The 12,896-nt window shown below is 47.2% G+C and overlaps 1 protein-coding gene across 11 annotated transcripts in view; it reads left to right on the top strand.

Moving 5' to 3' along the window:
- The window catches only part of HIPK2 (homeodomain interacting protein kinase 2), a 220,471-nt gene that overhangs the window by 147,214 nt on the left and 60,361 nt on the right, over nt 1-12,896 (top strand). For all 11 annotated transcript variants that reach the window (XM_045388257.2, XM_045388254.2, XM_074036126.1 and 8 more), the window contains 5 exons: nt 246-369; nt 684-803; nt 2,917-3,003; nt 5,420-5,604; nt 12,197-12,359. In XM_045388257.2, coding sequence (XP_045244192.2) covers nt 246-369; nt 684-803; nt 2,917-3,003; nt 5,420-5,604; nt 12,197-12,359 — 679 coding nt within the window. The remainder of the gene's footprint in view (nt 1-245; nt 370-683; nt 804-2,916; nt 3,004-5,419; nt 5,605-12,196; nt 12,360-12,896) is intronic.

Here is a 12,896-nt window from a genome sequence, read left to right as displayed (position 1 = left end):
AGGTGTGTTCTAAAGACAGACTTATCCTTCATCTCAGCCAACCTTCTAAGTGGGTCCTCCACGAATGGAGGGGACCAAGCCAAAGAATGGAAGGATCACTGTAGCACAGCGCCTCTCCTGAGAGCCACGGGCCCTTCAGAGGAGGATTCAGTAACGGCACCCCAGGTTTGAAAGACAGTATTCATATAGAAACAGCTGCCTGCATTTCCAACTTGCTAATGGTTTCTTCCATTCTTCATTTTCAGGGCCCCTGAGATCATCCTTGGTTTACCATTTTGTGAGGCAATTGACATGTGGTCCCTGGGCTGTGTGATTGCAGAGCTGTTCCTGGGCTGGCCGTTATATCCAGGAGCTTCAGAGTATGATCAGGTGGGTCCAGATGACACAGATATTCACAAGACCTCATTCTTCATCTGGAAAATAGCCTGGATTAGCACTGCATTGATTACATGACAAAGGGGCAGGACTGTGGAATGTCACGTTGTCTCCCAAACCTTGCTTCCCTTAACCTTGCTATTTTTTCTTTACTCCTTTCTCTTTTCCCTTTTTTTTTCTCTTTTTTGTTAACTTCTTTCCTTACAAAAATTGTCATTTTCATTTTTCTCAAAGCCAGCAGAGCCATTAGTGTACCATATGTATAGTGACAGGAAAAGCCCTGACCTCATTCTTATCTTTTCTTGCAGATTCGGTATATTTCACAAACACAGGGTTTGCCTGCTGAATATTTATTAAGCGCAGGGACAAAGACAACTAGGTTTTTCAACCGTGACACGGACTCACCATATCCTTTGTGGAGACTGAAGGTAGGAAGAGCATCCCCTCCACTCCTCACGGTGGCCCGGCGCTTAGGGAAGAGGGCCGTAGACTCATTAGTGGGGAGCTTTTGATTCAGTCAGCAAAATGAGGGCGTTGGGGTGCTGTTGTTAATACACGGTGTGACTGAATCTGAATGCTCAGAAGCCCCTCTTTCTCTTGGCCTATCACCGCCTGTGAGAGTCCCACATTATGATTGCTGAACTCCCAGGATTTAATCCGATAAGCCTTGATGACTGTCTGATTTGTGCTAGGGAGAGAAACAAACCCCACTCTGCCCTTGAGAGCTGGCAGTTCCAGCGGGAGACGGGACCATGTGCCACAAGCTCCCGCCCCTCTGTAATAAGGGCCCTGTTCCTGGTCAAGAATGGGTGTGGGTGCCAAGGGGAAGGAGCATTTAGTTCTGCCTGCAGCAGAGGGGAAAGGAGGAGCGTTTGAACTGGGCACTGAAGAATGAAGAGGGAGTGCAGTGGCTCATGCCTGTAATCCCAGCACTTTGGGAGGCTGAGGCCAGCAGATCACTTGAGGTCATGAATTCGAGACCAGCCTGGCCAACATGGTGAAACTCTGTCTCTACTAAAAGTATAAAAATTAGCTGGGCATGGTGGCATGCGCCTGTAATCCCAGCTACTCGAGAGGCTGAGGCATGTGAATCGCTTGTACCTGGGAGACGGAGGTTGCAGTGAACTGAGATTGTGCCACTGCACTCCAGCCTGGGCGACAGAGTGAGACTGTGTCTCAAAAAAAAGACAAGGAACAATGAAGCGGGTTTGCCCAGTAGAGAAGTGCAGGGTGGCGGCTGGGGTGGTGGGGGTTAGGGAGAGGGATTCCAGGCAAAGGAGGCTGCCTGATGAACCCATGGGAGCGTCCTGAGGCCCAGGGAGGCGTCTGGTTCACTCTAGTGACCATAAACCTGAAACTCCAGGGCAGGGGCTTCACTTTAACAGAAACATAGTTTGCTTTCGCTTTGATCTGTGCCTAGCAATTAAAATCGAAGTATGTTCCTGGTAAAAATAAAATAATAAAGTCTTAAATATGTTTCATTTTAGGTATTTCTTTTTGTGCAGCAGGGTGGGGGGATGTTTGTTTTGTTGTTGTTTTGGGTTTTTTTTTTTTTAATGGAAACTGCAGCCAAATTCTAATATGGTTTAAAGATAATATATATCCACTAGTGACAAAAGACTGAGAAAAGAGATTTGGGAACTGAGCAAGCACTCAGGCTAATGATGGGAGGCCTGGCATTTAGCAACTGTGAGGGTGAGTGTCCAGTAAAAAGAGTCCTCCAGTGGAGGAGGGTGAGGCTGGAGTTCGCTGCTGGGTTTTATTGAAGAGCCTCAGTCCCACATGTCCAGCTGTTCCCAGGACTTAAGCCGCTCCAGGTGTGCTGTCCTTGAGTGAGATTTTAAGGATTAATTACCTCTGGATTACCTCATGGAAGAGTCCAAAAACCCATAATAATTGGAAACAGCAGTTTCCCCAGCCATTTGGGGAATGTATGTCTGTGTCTCAGCCGCCAATAGAGGGGCAGCCCAACCACAGACTCTGGGACCAGCTGCCACCTATTGGCCATGTGACCACGGCAAGTGCCTTGGGTTCTCTCTTCCTGTTTCCCCATCTGGAAAATGGGGATAGTAATTGTGCTACCTAATGTGGTTGTCAAAACTATTAAATGAATAAATGTGCTTTAGAACAACGTCTGGCACGTAGCAAGAGCTATGTGCATAAGGGTTTATTAAATAAAATTGGAAAATGCATGGAAAAGTCCTTTGCTTTTCCACAATGGAATCTTGTCTTATTCCTTAGACTCAGAGAAGGCTGTAAGCTGATCAAGGATGTAGCATACCTTGATCAGCTTGTGGTATGGAGCAAGACTGCTCCGTACCTGACTGACAGCCGGCCCCTGACACATGTGCATGGGAAGGAGGAGGGATGGGTTGGTGTGGATGAAGAGAGAAAGGAATTGCAGTGCAGGCCACTGAAGAATCAAAATCTCTTCTGAAAGGTGGGAAAGAGACCCTCTGTGAGACACAGGAATTCCAGGCTTGAGTCCCAGTGTTGAGGAGCTAAGTCACATTACCAATTGGCTTTTGCCTCTCTTGGCAGACACCAGATGACCATGAAGCAGAGACAGGGATTAAGTCAAAAGAAGCAAGAAAATACATTTTCAACTGTTTAGATGATATGGCCCAGGTAAGCTTCATGGGTGAGTATGAAATGTGAGCCCTTTAAAACCAAGGGCAGCAAGACTTCTGCAATAGTAATATAAGATAATGGGTTGAAATCCACATTATTCAACTGCAGTGGTTGACCTTGACCTCAAACAGTTACAGCCAACCTTAGTAAGAATACCATTTGGTGTGTAAAACATTTTTAAAACGTCATACCAGCTCCATAAAAATCATTCCAGTTGGCCAGGCATGGTGGCTCATGCCTGTAATCCCAGCACTTTGGGAGGCTGAAATGGGTGGATGACCTTAGGTCAGGAGTTCGAGACCAGCCTGGCCAACATGGCGAAACCCCATCTCTACTAAAAATACAAAAATCAGCTGGGCATGGTGGTGAGTGCCTGCAATCTCAGCTACTTGGGAGTATGAGGCAGAAGAATCGCTTGAACCCAGGAGGCAGTGAGCTGAGATCACGCCACTGCACGCCAGCCTGGGCAACAAGATCAAAACTCTGTCTCAAAAAAAAAAGAAAAAAATCATTCCAGTTTATTGGTTCCCACTTGTAATATAGTACTGGCCAATCTTCCTGATGTTATCGTGAGAAGAATTCCAGCCCATTAGTACCCATGGATTTAATGCTCATGATTGAGTGTATATGTTTCCTGGGGCAGCTGTTAGAAGGTACCATGAACTGGATGGCCTAAGACAACAGATTTTCACTCCCCCACAGTTCTGGAGGCCAGAAATTGGAAGTTGGGCTTCAGCAGGCCTATGTTCACTGTAAAGGCCATTGGGGAAGAGCATCCATGTCTGTCTCCCAGCTTCTGGCAGCTCTGGCAATCCTCAGCATTGTTTGACTTGTAGCTGCATCCCTCTAATCTCTGCTTCCTTCTTCACATGGCTTTTATCCTGTGTCTTCTCTGTGCTTCTGTGTCCACATCCCCCTTGCCTTGTCACTGGGCCCACCATAATCGAGTATGACCTCATCTTAATTTGATTACCTCTGCAAAGACCCTATTTCCAAATAAGGTCACATTCACACCTACTGGGGACTGGGACTTTAATATACTTTTAGGGGGATACAATTCAATCTGCTACACAGTCTCAGCTCACTGGCAGGGACCACAGGCTCTCACCTTTGTGCCCCAGAGAAAATTCTAGAACTTCAGCTATTTTTAGTGTGAAAACTAGTCTGAAACCAGGACAATCCAAAGTGAATTTTCTCTTTAAAGCAATGAGAAACAACGCCATACATCATTCTCAGCCAACTATCGCAAGAACAGAAAACCAAACACCACATGTTCTCACTCACAGGTGGGAATTGAACAATGAGATCACTTGGACACAGGAAGGGGAACATCACACACCGGGTCCTATTGTGGGGAGCGGGGAGGGTGGAGGGATAGCATTAGGAGATATACCTAATGTAAATGACGAGTTAATGGGTGCAGCACACCAATATGGCACATGTATACATATGTAACAAACCTGCACATTGTGCACATGTACCCTGGAACTTAAAGTATAATAATAATTTTAAAAAAGCCATACACCAGTAAACACTTAGCACCCCTCTTACTGTAGATGAGTATAACCAAAAATCATGATTCTGAGTAAAGTGTGCTTGTCAGTTGATTAGTAACTTAGATTGTCTGAGAAAACTGAAATTGGTTTCCAGACCATGTCCTGGAAAATATACAAATCACCACAAAACAAGCCTTTTAAAAGCGATCGTAGTAGAGACTCACCCTTGGAAGAAAAATCCTGTGTTCAGATATCCTGCCTGTCTTGGCCAGAGGTGACTCCATTGAACACAGGGACTAAAATAATTCTGGCCCTAACTGGGGGAGCCATGAGAAGGGTGATATGCTGTAGGTGGAGGAGGGGCACACTCGGCCCTTCCACTTCCCTCTAAAGGTTAAATACATACATACATAGACTTTTTTGCATCTTATTTCTACTGCTTGGCTGTGATTCTTTTTTAAAAATTGTGGCAAACAGCATAAAATTTATCATCTTAGCCTTTGTTAAGGGTACAGTTCAATAGTATTAACACTCCCATTGTTATGCAGCCAGTCTGCAGGACTCTTTTCATCTTGTGGTTATTTTTAATGAGGAGTGATGAAAGCTGCATTTCAACTTAACTGATGAAAGCAGGAGCAGTTTACATCCTGTCATTCAGCTATATTTGCAGGTCCCAGCAGCGGCCCTCTCCCCTTCCTGGGGCACAGCCCCTCTCTGCCTTTCCTGCAGAGAGACAAGCCACATCCTGTGGGCAATGACAACATGTGGGTGGTGCCTCCCATGGGGCAGAGTTCCTGGGAACTGAGAAAGGGGGCTTGAGAGATCAGGAGGAAGTTGCAGGGCAAAAAATAAGGGGAGCCAGGAGAGGGGAGGCACGCTGGGGTCGTCCTTGGTAACCTGTCCTTACTTGCATCCAGGTGAACATGACAACAGATTTGGAAGGGAGCGACATGTTGGTGGAAAAGGCTGACCGGCGAGAGTTCATTGACCTGTTGAAGAAGATGCTGACCATTGACGCTGACAAGAGAATCACTCCAATCGAAACCCTGAACCATCCCTTTGTCACCATGACACACTTACTGGATTTTCCCCACAGCACACAGTAGGTGTCCTGTTTGATACTTCGTACCAGGGATCAGCAAACTTTAAAGGCCCAGACACTACATATTTTAGGTTTTGCAGCCATAAGGTCTCGGTAACAGCTACTCTGCTGTCACTGTAGCTGAAAGCAGCCACAGATGCAATACATAAACAGATGAGTGAGGCCGCATTCTAATAAAACATTTATGAAAGTGGGCAGGGCCAGGCATGGTGGCTCACGCCTGTAATCCTAGCACTTTGGGAGGCCGAGGCAGGTGGATCACCTGAGGTCAGGAGTTTGAGACCGGCCTGGCCAACATGGTGAAACCCTGTCCCTACTAAAGATACAAAAATTAGCTGGGTATGGTGGGGCGCACCTGTAATCCCAGCTATTTGGGAGGCTGAGGCAGGAGAATCACTTCAACCCAGGAGGCGGAGGTTGCAGTGAGCCAAGATTGCACCATTGCACATCAGCCTGGGTGACAGAGCAAGACTTCGTCTCAAAAAAAGAAAAAAAAAAAAAAAGAGGCCGGGCACAGTGGCTCATGCCTGTAATCCCAGCACTTTGGGAGGCTGAGGCAGGCGGACCATGAGGTCAGGAGATTAAACCATCCTGGCTAACATGGTGAAACCCCGTCTCTACTAAAAATACAAAAAATTAGCTGGGCATGGTGGTGGGTGCCTGTAGTCCCAGCTACTCTGGAGGCTGACGCAGGAGAATGGTGTGAACCCGGGAGGCGGAGCTTGCAGTGAGCCAAGATCGCTCCACTGCACTCCAGCCTGGGTGACAGAGCGAGACTCCCTCTCAAAAAAGAAAGAAAGAAAGTGGGCAGTGGCTGGATTGGGTTCCTGGCCTGCAGTTGGCTTCACACGGAAAAGGAAGGAAGAGGAGAGCACAGAGCTGGGTGAACCTGACTCTGGGTATCTGTGCAGGAAGAGAGGTGCCCGAAATGGTAGTCTTTGTAGAGCAAAACCAGTCTCAGGGCCAAAGGTTGCTCCCAGAACCATCCCAGAGTGGACCCAGTCTAGTTTGGGTTTGGATTTGTTCATTCATTTCTCCAGTGTGCTGTGTGCTGGGGTACAGTGGTGAGCAGAGCAGACGGCCCTGCCCACTGGAGCTTGCAATCCACAGGAGACAATGGTATAAAACAAGTGATGCCCAAATCAGCAGGCTGCTCCCAGGACAAGTATCAGGTGTGATGAGAGCATACCACAGGGGAGCATCATTTTGGGGCAGACCAGGAAGACTCCCAGGAAGTGGCCTGTGAAGGATAAGGAAGAGGATGGGCATGAGCAGGCAGGGCATTGCCTGTGTGGACAGGACACTCCCCCATGGGCAGGACCATGCACCCATCCCAGAAGGCAGTAGGTGAGACAGTGAGGCACCCAGTCAGCCAGGGCAGGCCGTACATGTTAAGGTTTTTAATCTTGATCCAAAAAGCAATGGGAACTCATTAAATGATTCTTAAGCAAGGGAATAGCTGGTTAGATCTGTGCTGAGCAAAGATCTGTCTGCTGCCACACAAGTGAAATGAGTCTGGCAAAAAAATGTCCATTGGGTTTAACAATTCGCAAGTTGTCAGTAACGCAGTGGCAGCCATTCAGTGGAGTGGTAAAAGCAGAAACCAGTTTAGCAGGTTGAAAGACCAAATGAGAGGTGAAGAAATAGCAACCTTTCATGAAGTGAGGCTATGCAAAAGAAGAAATAGAGGGGTGACTGGGGAGGGGTCAGGGGGATTGTTTTTTAGACAGGGTTCAGAGCACAGGGATGGGCTAGTGTCACTGGAAGGATGGATGGAGGAGGGGCGTGTGGATGCAGCGTATGTGCTGGTCTAGTGGAGAAAAGTTGAGGGAGTCCTGTCAGACAGCTTCTGCTTCTCAGAAGTAGGCAATGAGGTTATCTGTTGAGAACAAGGTGGAGGGTGGTTTAGGAAGGGTAGAAAATTTAAGTAGCTGGAGCAGAAGGTGGCAGAGCAAACTGACCAGAGAAATACGGTGGAATTGTTGAGCCCTGAGGTTGGACATGAATCGTTTATAGTGTAACTGATCTCCCCGGGTGAAGGCATAGAGAAGACAGATCAGTCTCCTGATCTGGATTTGTCCAGGTGGAATTTTTGCCAGGCTGATAAGAGAAGAAGACAGATTGACAAGGAAGCTGATGAGGCTAGCCAGCCAGTAACTGTAATCCAGAATGATGGCTATTGGAGGCTTTGCCCAAAGGGAAAGGAAGTGAAGATGGGAGGGGATCCAAGTAAACGCGGTGTTCTAGTCAATGCAGAGAAGGGTTATCATAGTCATAGTGGAATGAGCCGGATGGAGGAAGAATGTGGCTGGGAAACAGGATGCTTGAACTTACAGTTTCTGGAGGTGGAGCAATTTCAGGTTTGACGGTCCAGGGAATGAATGAGTTGCTGTACTGATTTGAGGACAAGAGTCACTGGATATAAGAAGTAAGCAGGAAGCTAGCGTGTTTGACAAGGAACCTGTGACTTCTGAAGCTTTCCTGGCGAGGCAGGGAATGGCTTGGAGTGGAAGATCCAGCCAGTGGCAAAGGCCTCAGTGAACGAAGAGGAGAGGAAAGGAAGTCATGGCCGGGTGCAGTGGCTCACACCTGTAATCCCAGCACTTCGGGAAGCCACGGAGGGCGGATCACCTGAGGTCAGGAACTTGAGACCAGCCTGGACAACATGGTAAAACCCCGTCTCTACTAAAAATACAAAAATTAGCCAGGCGTGGTGGGGAGCACCTGTAATTACAACTACTGTGGAGGCTGAAGCACAAGAATCGCTTGAACCCAGGAGGCGGAGGTTGCAGTGAGCTGAGATAACGCCACTGCACTCCAGCCTGGGAGACAGAGCGAGACTCCGTCAAAAAAAAAAAAAAAAAAAAAAAAGGAAGCCATTGGTGGATGGGAAGGTAATGGAGGGTCTCACTTCAGCCTCTCAACCCTGAGGTACTTGGGATGTGAAAGAATAAATAAACACATCCTACATCTGCAGGGAAAAGGGGTGTGCTCAAGAGAGCAACAGATTCTGTAAGGATCAACAGGGGAAGGGAATCCTGTGAGAAGAGCCTGGAGATGTGAGAATTGCGCGTATCATGGCGGGCCCTGCTGTCTCCAGAGTCAGAGAGGGCTGGGTCTCAAGGCTGGACCCGCCCCTTCCTGGCCTACAGGAAGTGAGTGGGCGGCACCGCCACGGATAGTGCTGCCTCCTTTTCAGTTTTATGTCTTACTCTCAGTGATGCAAGTTAAATGGCATTGCAAGAACCAGATAGTGCCTCTTTAATGTAAAAGGATGCTTGAAACAACTAAACTCCCATACAAAGAAGGAATCTGGACCCATCCCTCCCCTACTCTTGTTACGGGATTTTTCCTGTTTCTTTTTTTTTTTTTTTGAGTTCAAGTCTTACTCTGTTGCACAGGCTGGAGTGCAGCAGTACGATCTCTGCCCACTGCGTCACTGCAGCCTCCACCTCTCAGGTTCAAGCAATTCTCCTGCCTCAGCCTCCCGAGTAGCTGGGACGACAGGCACACGCCACCATGCCCTACTAAGTTTTGTAGTTTTAATAGAGACAGAGTTCTACCATGTTGGCCAGGCTGGTCTTGAGCTCCTGACCTCAGGTCGGATTATAGGCATGAGCCACTGCACCTGACCTGGATTTGTCCTGTTTCCGAGTGCCATAGGGGTCAGCCACAGAGCTGTCCGTCTGTACCCCAAGAAAGGCACACTTGGCAATTTACTGGATAGGGCTCCCATGAGTTCTGTCTTTTGATATCAGGGGTAAAATGGAATGACTGAGAAACAGCTATGGATAGGAGACTGAGGGTGGAGGTGCCCTCTACAGAGGTCCTGTTAGTCGTCTGCCCCAACAGTCAGACAGCCACCCCCATAAAGCGTGGGGCTTTAATGACCTCAGAGTCCATCCACCTCTGGATTCTGTAAGGAAGCATCAGTAGAGTGTTTCACAGCTTGGTCACATGGAGACGGTGAGCATCAGCAACCAATTCAGAAGTTCGTCTGGGACCCAAGAGGGGCACTGGCAGGTTAGAACTCAGAAATGAGCCTAAGCCGGGCGCGGTGGCTCACGCCTGTAATCCCAGCACTTTGGGAGGCCGAGGCGGGCGGATCACAAGGTCAGGAGATCGAGACCACGGTGAAACCCCGTCTCTACTAAAAATACAAAAAAATTAGCCGGGCGCGGTTGTGGGCGCCTGTAGTCCCAGCTACTCGGGAGGCTGAGGCAGGAGAATGGCGTGAACCCGGGAGGCGGAGCTTGCAGTGAGCCGAGATCGCGCCACTGCACTCCAGCCTGGGCGACAGAACAAGACTCCGTCTCAAAAAAAAAAAAAAAAAGAAATGAGCCTAAGAAGGAAAGGTGGGTCTCTGAACACACCTAGGCTTGCCTGAAAGTAGGCCTGGTCCCTAAAGTTCTCTAGAACTTGCTGGGAAGACCTTGAAGAACTCCAGGGCAAGGATAAACCTCCAGGCCCATGCTGCTGTAGCGCCCCCACCCTGGGAGCTGAGCCACAGCTACTGGATTACTAGGTGATAGAGACCCCACTCCTTTCTCCATACCAGGATTCCAGTGCACAATTTTTTTAAAACCAATTTTCTTGTAAACCTAAAGTGAAAGTACTTGCCCTTTCCTAAAACCCAAAACTTGAAATATTTCAGTTAGAAAATTCTGAAGGAGTATGAAAATTTTGTGTTGAATTGTCATGAAACATCAAATGCTTTAAACCAATTCCAAAAAGAATACAAAATACATTGGTTTTTTGCTACAGCCTCCACACACAAGACCTTGGTGCTTAGTAGGAGCTGAAAACACACTGGCAGTAACAGCATTATTAGGAGTATTTTTAGCTATGGGATATCGTGCAATATGTTTTCTTTTCTCTCCAGCATCATCAGTTGGTAAATGGTTATGTCGTGTGCATGACACGGGCAGTGTAAATGGTCAGAATCTTAGAAAGAAGTAGGACTCTCTAAGTCGCGTCTCAGTCAGTTGTTTGAAACTTGGAATGCATTTTTCACAGCAAGGATGTTTGGGAATAGCCCACAGACACCTGCTTAGCCCCAAAGATAGCACACTCACAGAGTGCTGAAGTAGTACACGTTTGTAATCCTAAAATAGTAGAAAACTTTTATTTTACTTTTATATTCAGTTATTACATTTTTTATAAGTAAAATAGACATTTTGAATTGAAAATTAAATGGGATTTTTTTCTTTTTCTTTTTCTTTTTTTGAGACAGGGTCTTGCCCTGTCACCCAGCCTGGAATATAGTGGCATAATCATGGCTCACTGTAGCCTCGACCTTGCAGGCTCAAGTGATTCTCCGACCTCAGCCTCCTAAGTAGCTGGGATCATGAGCATGTGCCACCACACCCAGCTAATTTTTATGTTTTTTTATAGAGAATGGGGTCTCCCTATGTTGTCCAAGCTGGTTTTGAGCCCTTGAACTTCTCCCACCTTGACCTCCCAAAGTGCTGGGATTAAGGCGAGAGCCACCCCACACAGACTAAAAGGGATTTTATTATCTTGAATATTAGCATTTGAGGAAAAGTAAGTTTAACTACAAGAAATGAATGAGAAGCACTGTATAAATTCTGAAGGACACTTTTTGGTCAATTTTCAAGAATTTGGGTGGTTGAGGCCACTTGTGGCTTTCCTTTTCCTTGATGCTGGTTTCAGCACCACTTTTATACTTTACTTTTGTAGTTGGGGTTTTGTTTTGATACATAGATGCAATGGGGGAAGAAAAGGAGAAAATGTATATTTCATGTAACTGGACAAGACTTAGACAAGAAAATGAAGGCTGAAGTTGGTGAAACAGTGCGTATGTGCATATGCGAAAGTAGCCAGTGATTACCTATCCTCGGGAAACTCCCTACCTCCCTAAGCTTCAGCCTTACTCGTAAAGTAGGGACAAGAATCATGTCTCTGTCTTATTGATGTCACTGGACCGAGTGAGAAGTTGCAGAGTATTATTATTAGGACACTAATAAATGTTAACCACTATTATTGTTAGTATTATTACTGTTTCCATTATCTACCTGCACAACTCCTGTGGGAGAAAGCATGGCAATAGGGTCACCATACTGGGTTGGAGAGTTCTTTGGCCATCCCCTAGGTGGTGCTGGTGACCCAGGGTAGCTGAAGAAGGTGAGCACAAGGGTTGTGTTTGGGAAAGGTGGAGGCGGGTTATAACGGGTTGTAAGTGACTACTTAATGTTCCCATTCAGAGAGCTTATGCTTTGGTTTATGGGCCAGAAAGCAGGCTGAGAGTTGAGAATGAGCAGTGACGCTGCAGGTGGATCTGAGTGAGCATGCAGTGTGAGCAGACAGTTTTGTTGTGATATGTAGAACCTACATGGAGAAAGGGTAGTAGGGCATTGGAGGAAATTCATCTAAATAACCGTGCCTGTTGCAAATGCACAGACTTTGCACAAGCAATCCAAAAAACTTAGACCTAAAGTTTAGTCTCCCTGCTTGTCCTGTTTCCTGAATTAACCCTTCTCTCCTTTTCTTTCTCTGTTTTCTCCCCTTCATCCCATGTTACCCTCTTCCCCTCCCTTATGTCTCTATATGCCTCTGCCTTTTGCATGAACAGCGTCAAATCATGTTTCCAGAACATGGAGATCTGCAAGCGTCGGGTGAATATGTATGACACAGTGAACCAGAGCAAAACCCCTTTCATCACGCACGTGGCCCCCAGCACGTCCACCAACCTGACCATGACCTTTAACAACCAGCTGACCACTGTCCACAACCAGGTAAGTGGGGAGCAGAGGGGAAAGAGGCGGGGCTGCACGGTGTGAGCCTCAGAAGTTGTATTTTCCATCATACCTAGTCAGGAGACCAAATTCCTGCTGTCATATTCAACAGCTGAACAAAGTATTTGCATCCAAGGTTATTTCTTTTGAGGGACCCAGGCACATTTTGTGTTGACTACGGGCCCCATTGACAGGTCTCAGAAAGGACTGGTGAGGGGCATTCTCTCTGAGAGGGTTCCCCTTACTGCTTTCCTCTGACCTGATGTGAGAATAGGGGGAAGGGAGTGCTATGATCCTTTTATGCCTGATATCTGCCTCGTAAAGAATTCCAGAACTGGCCAGGCCCAGTGGCTCATGCCTATAATCCCAGCACTTTGGGAGTCAGGGTAGGAGGATCACTTAAAGCCAGGAAGTTCAAGACTAGCCTGGGCAACACAGTGAGACCCCGTCTCTACAAAAAATACAAAAAGTAGCTGGGTGTGGTGGTGCACGCCTATAGTCTCAGCTACTCAGGAGGCAGAGGTAGGATAATTGACT

Source organism: Macaca fascicularis, chromosome 3 (assembly GCF_037993035.2).
Source record: "Macaca fascicularis isolate 582-1 chromosome 3, T2T-MFA8v1.1".
In the NCBI taxonomy this organism is placed as follows: Eukaryota; Metazoa; Chordata; class Mammalia; order Primates; family Cercopithecidae; genus Macaca; species Macaca fascicularis.
Note: the sequence above shows the minus strand (reverse complement) of the source record. Positions and strands in the feature narration are given on the sequence as shown.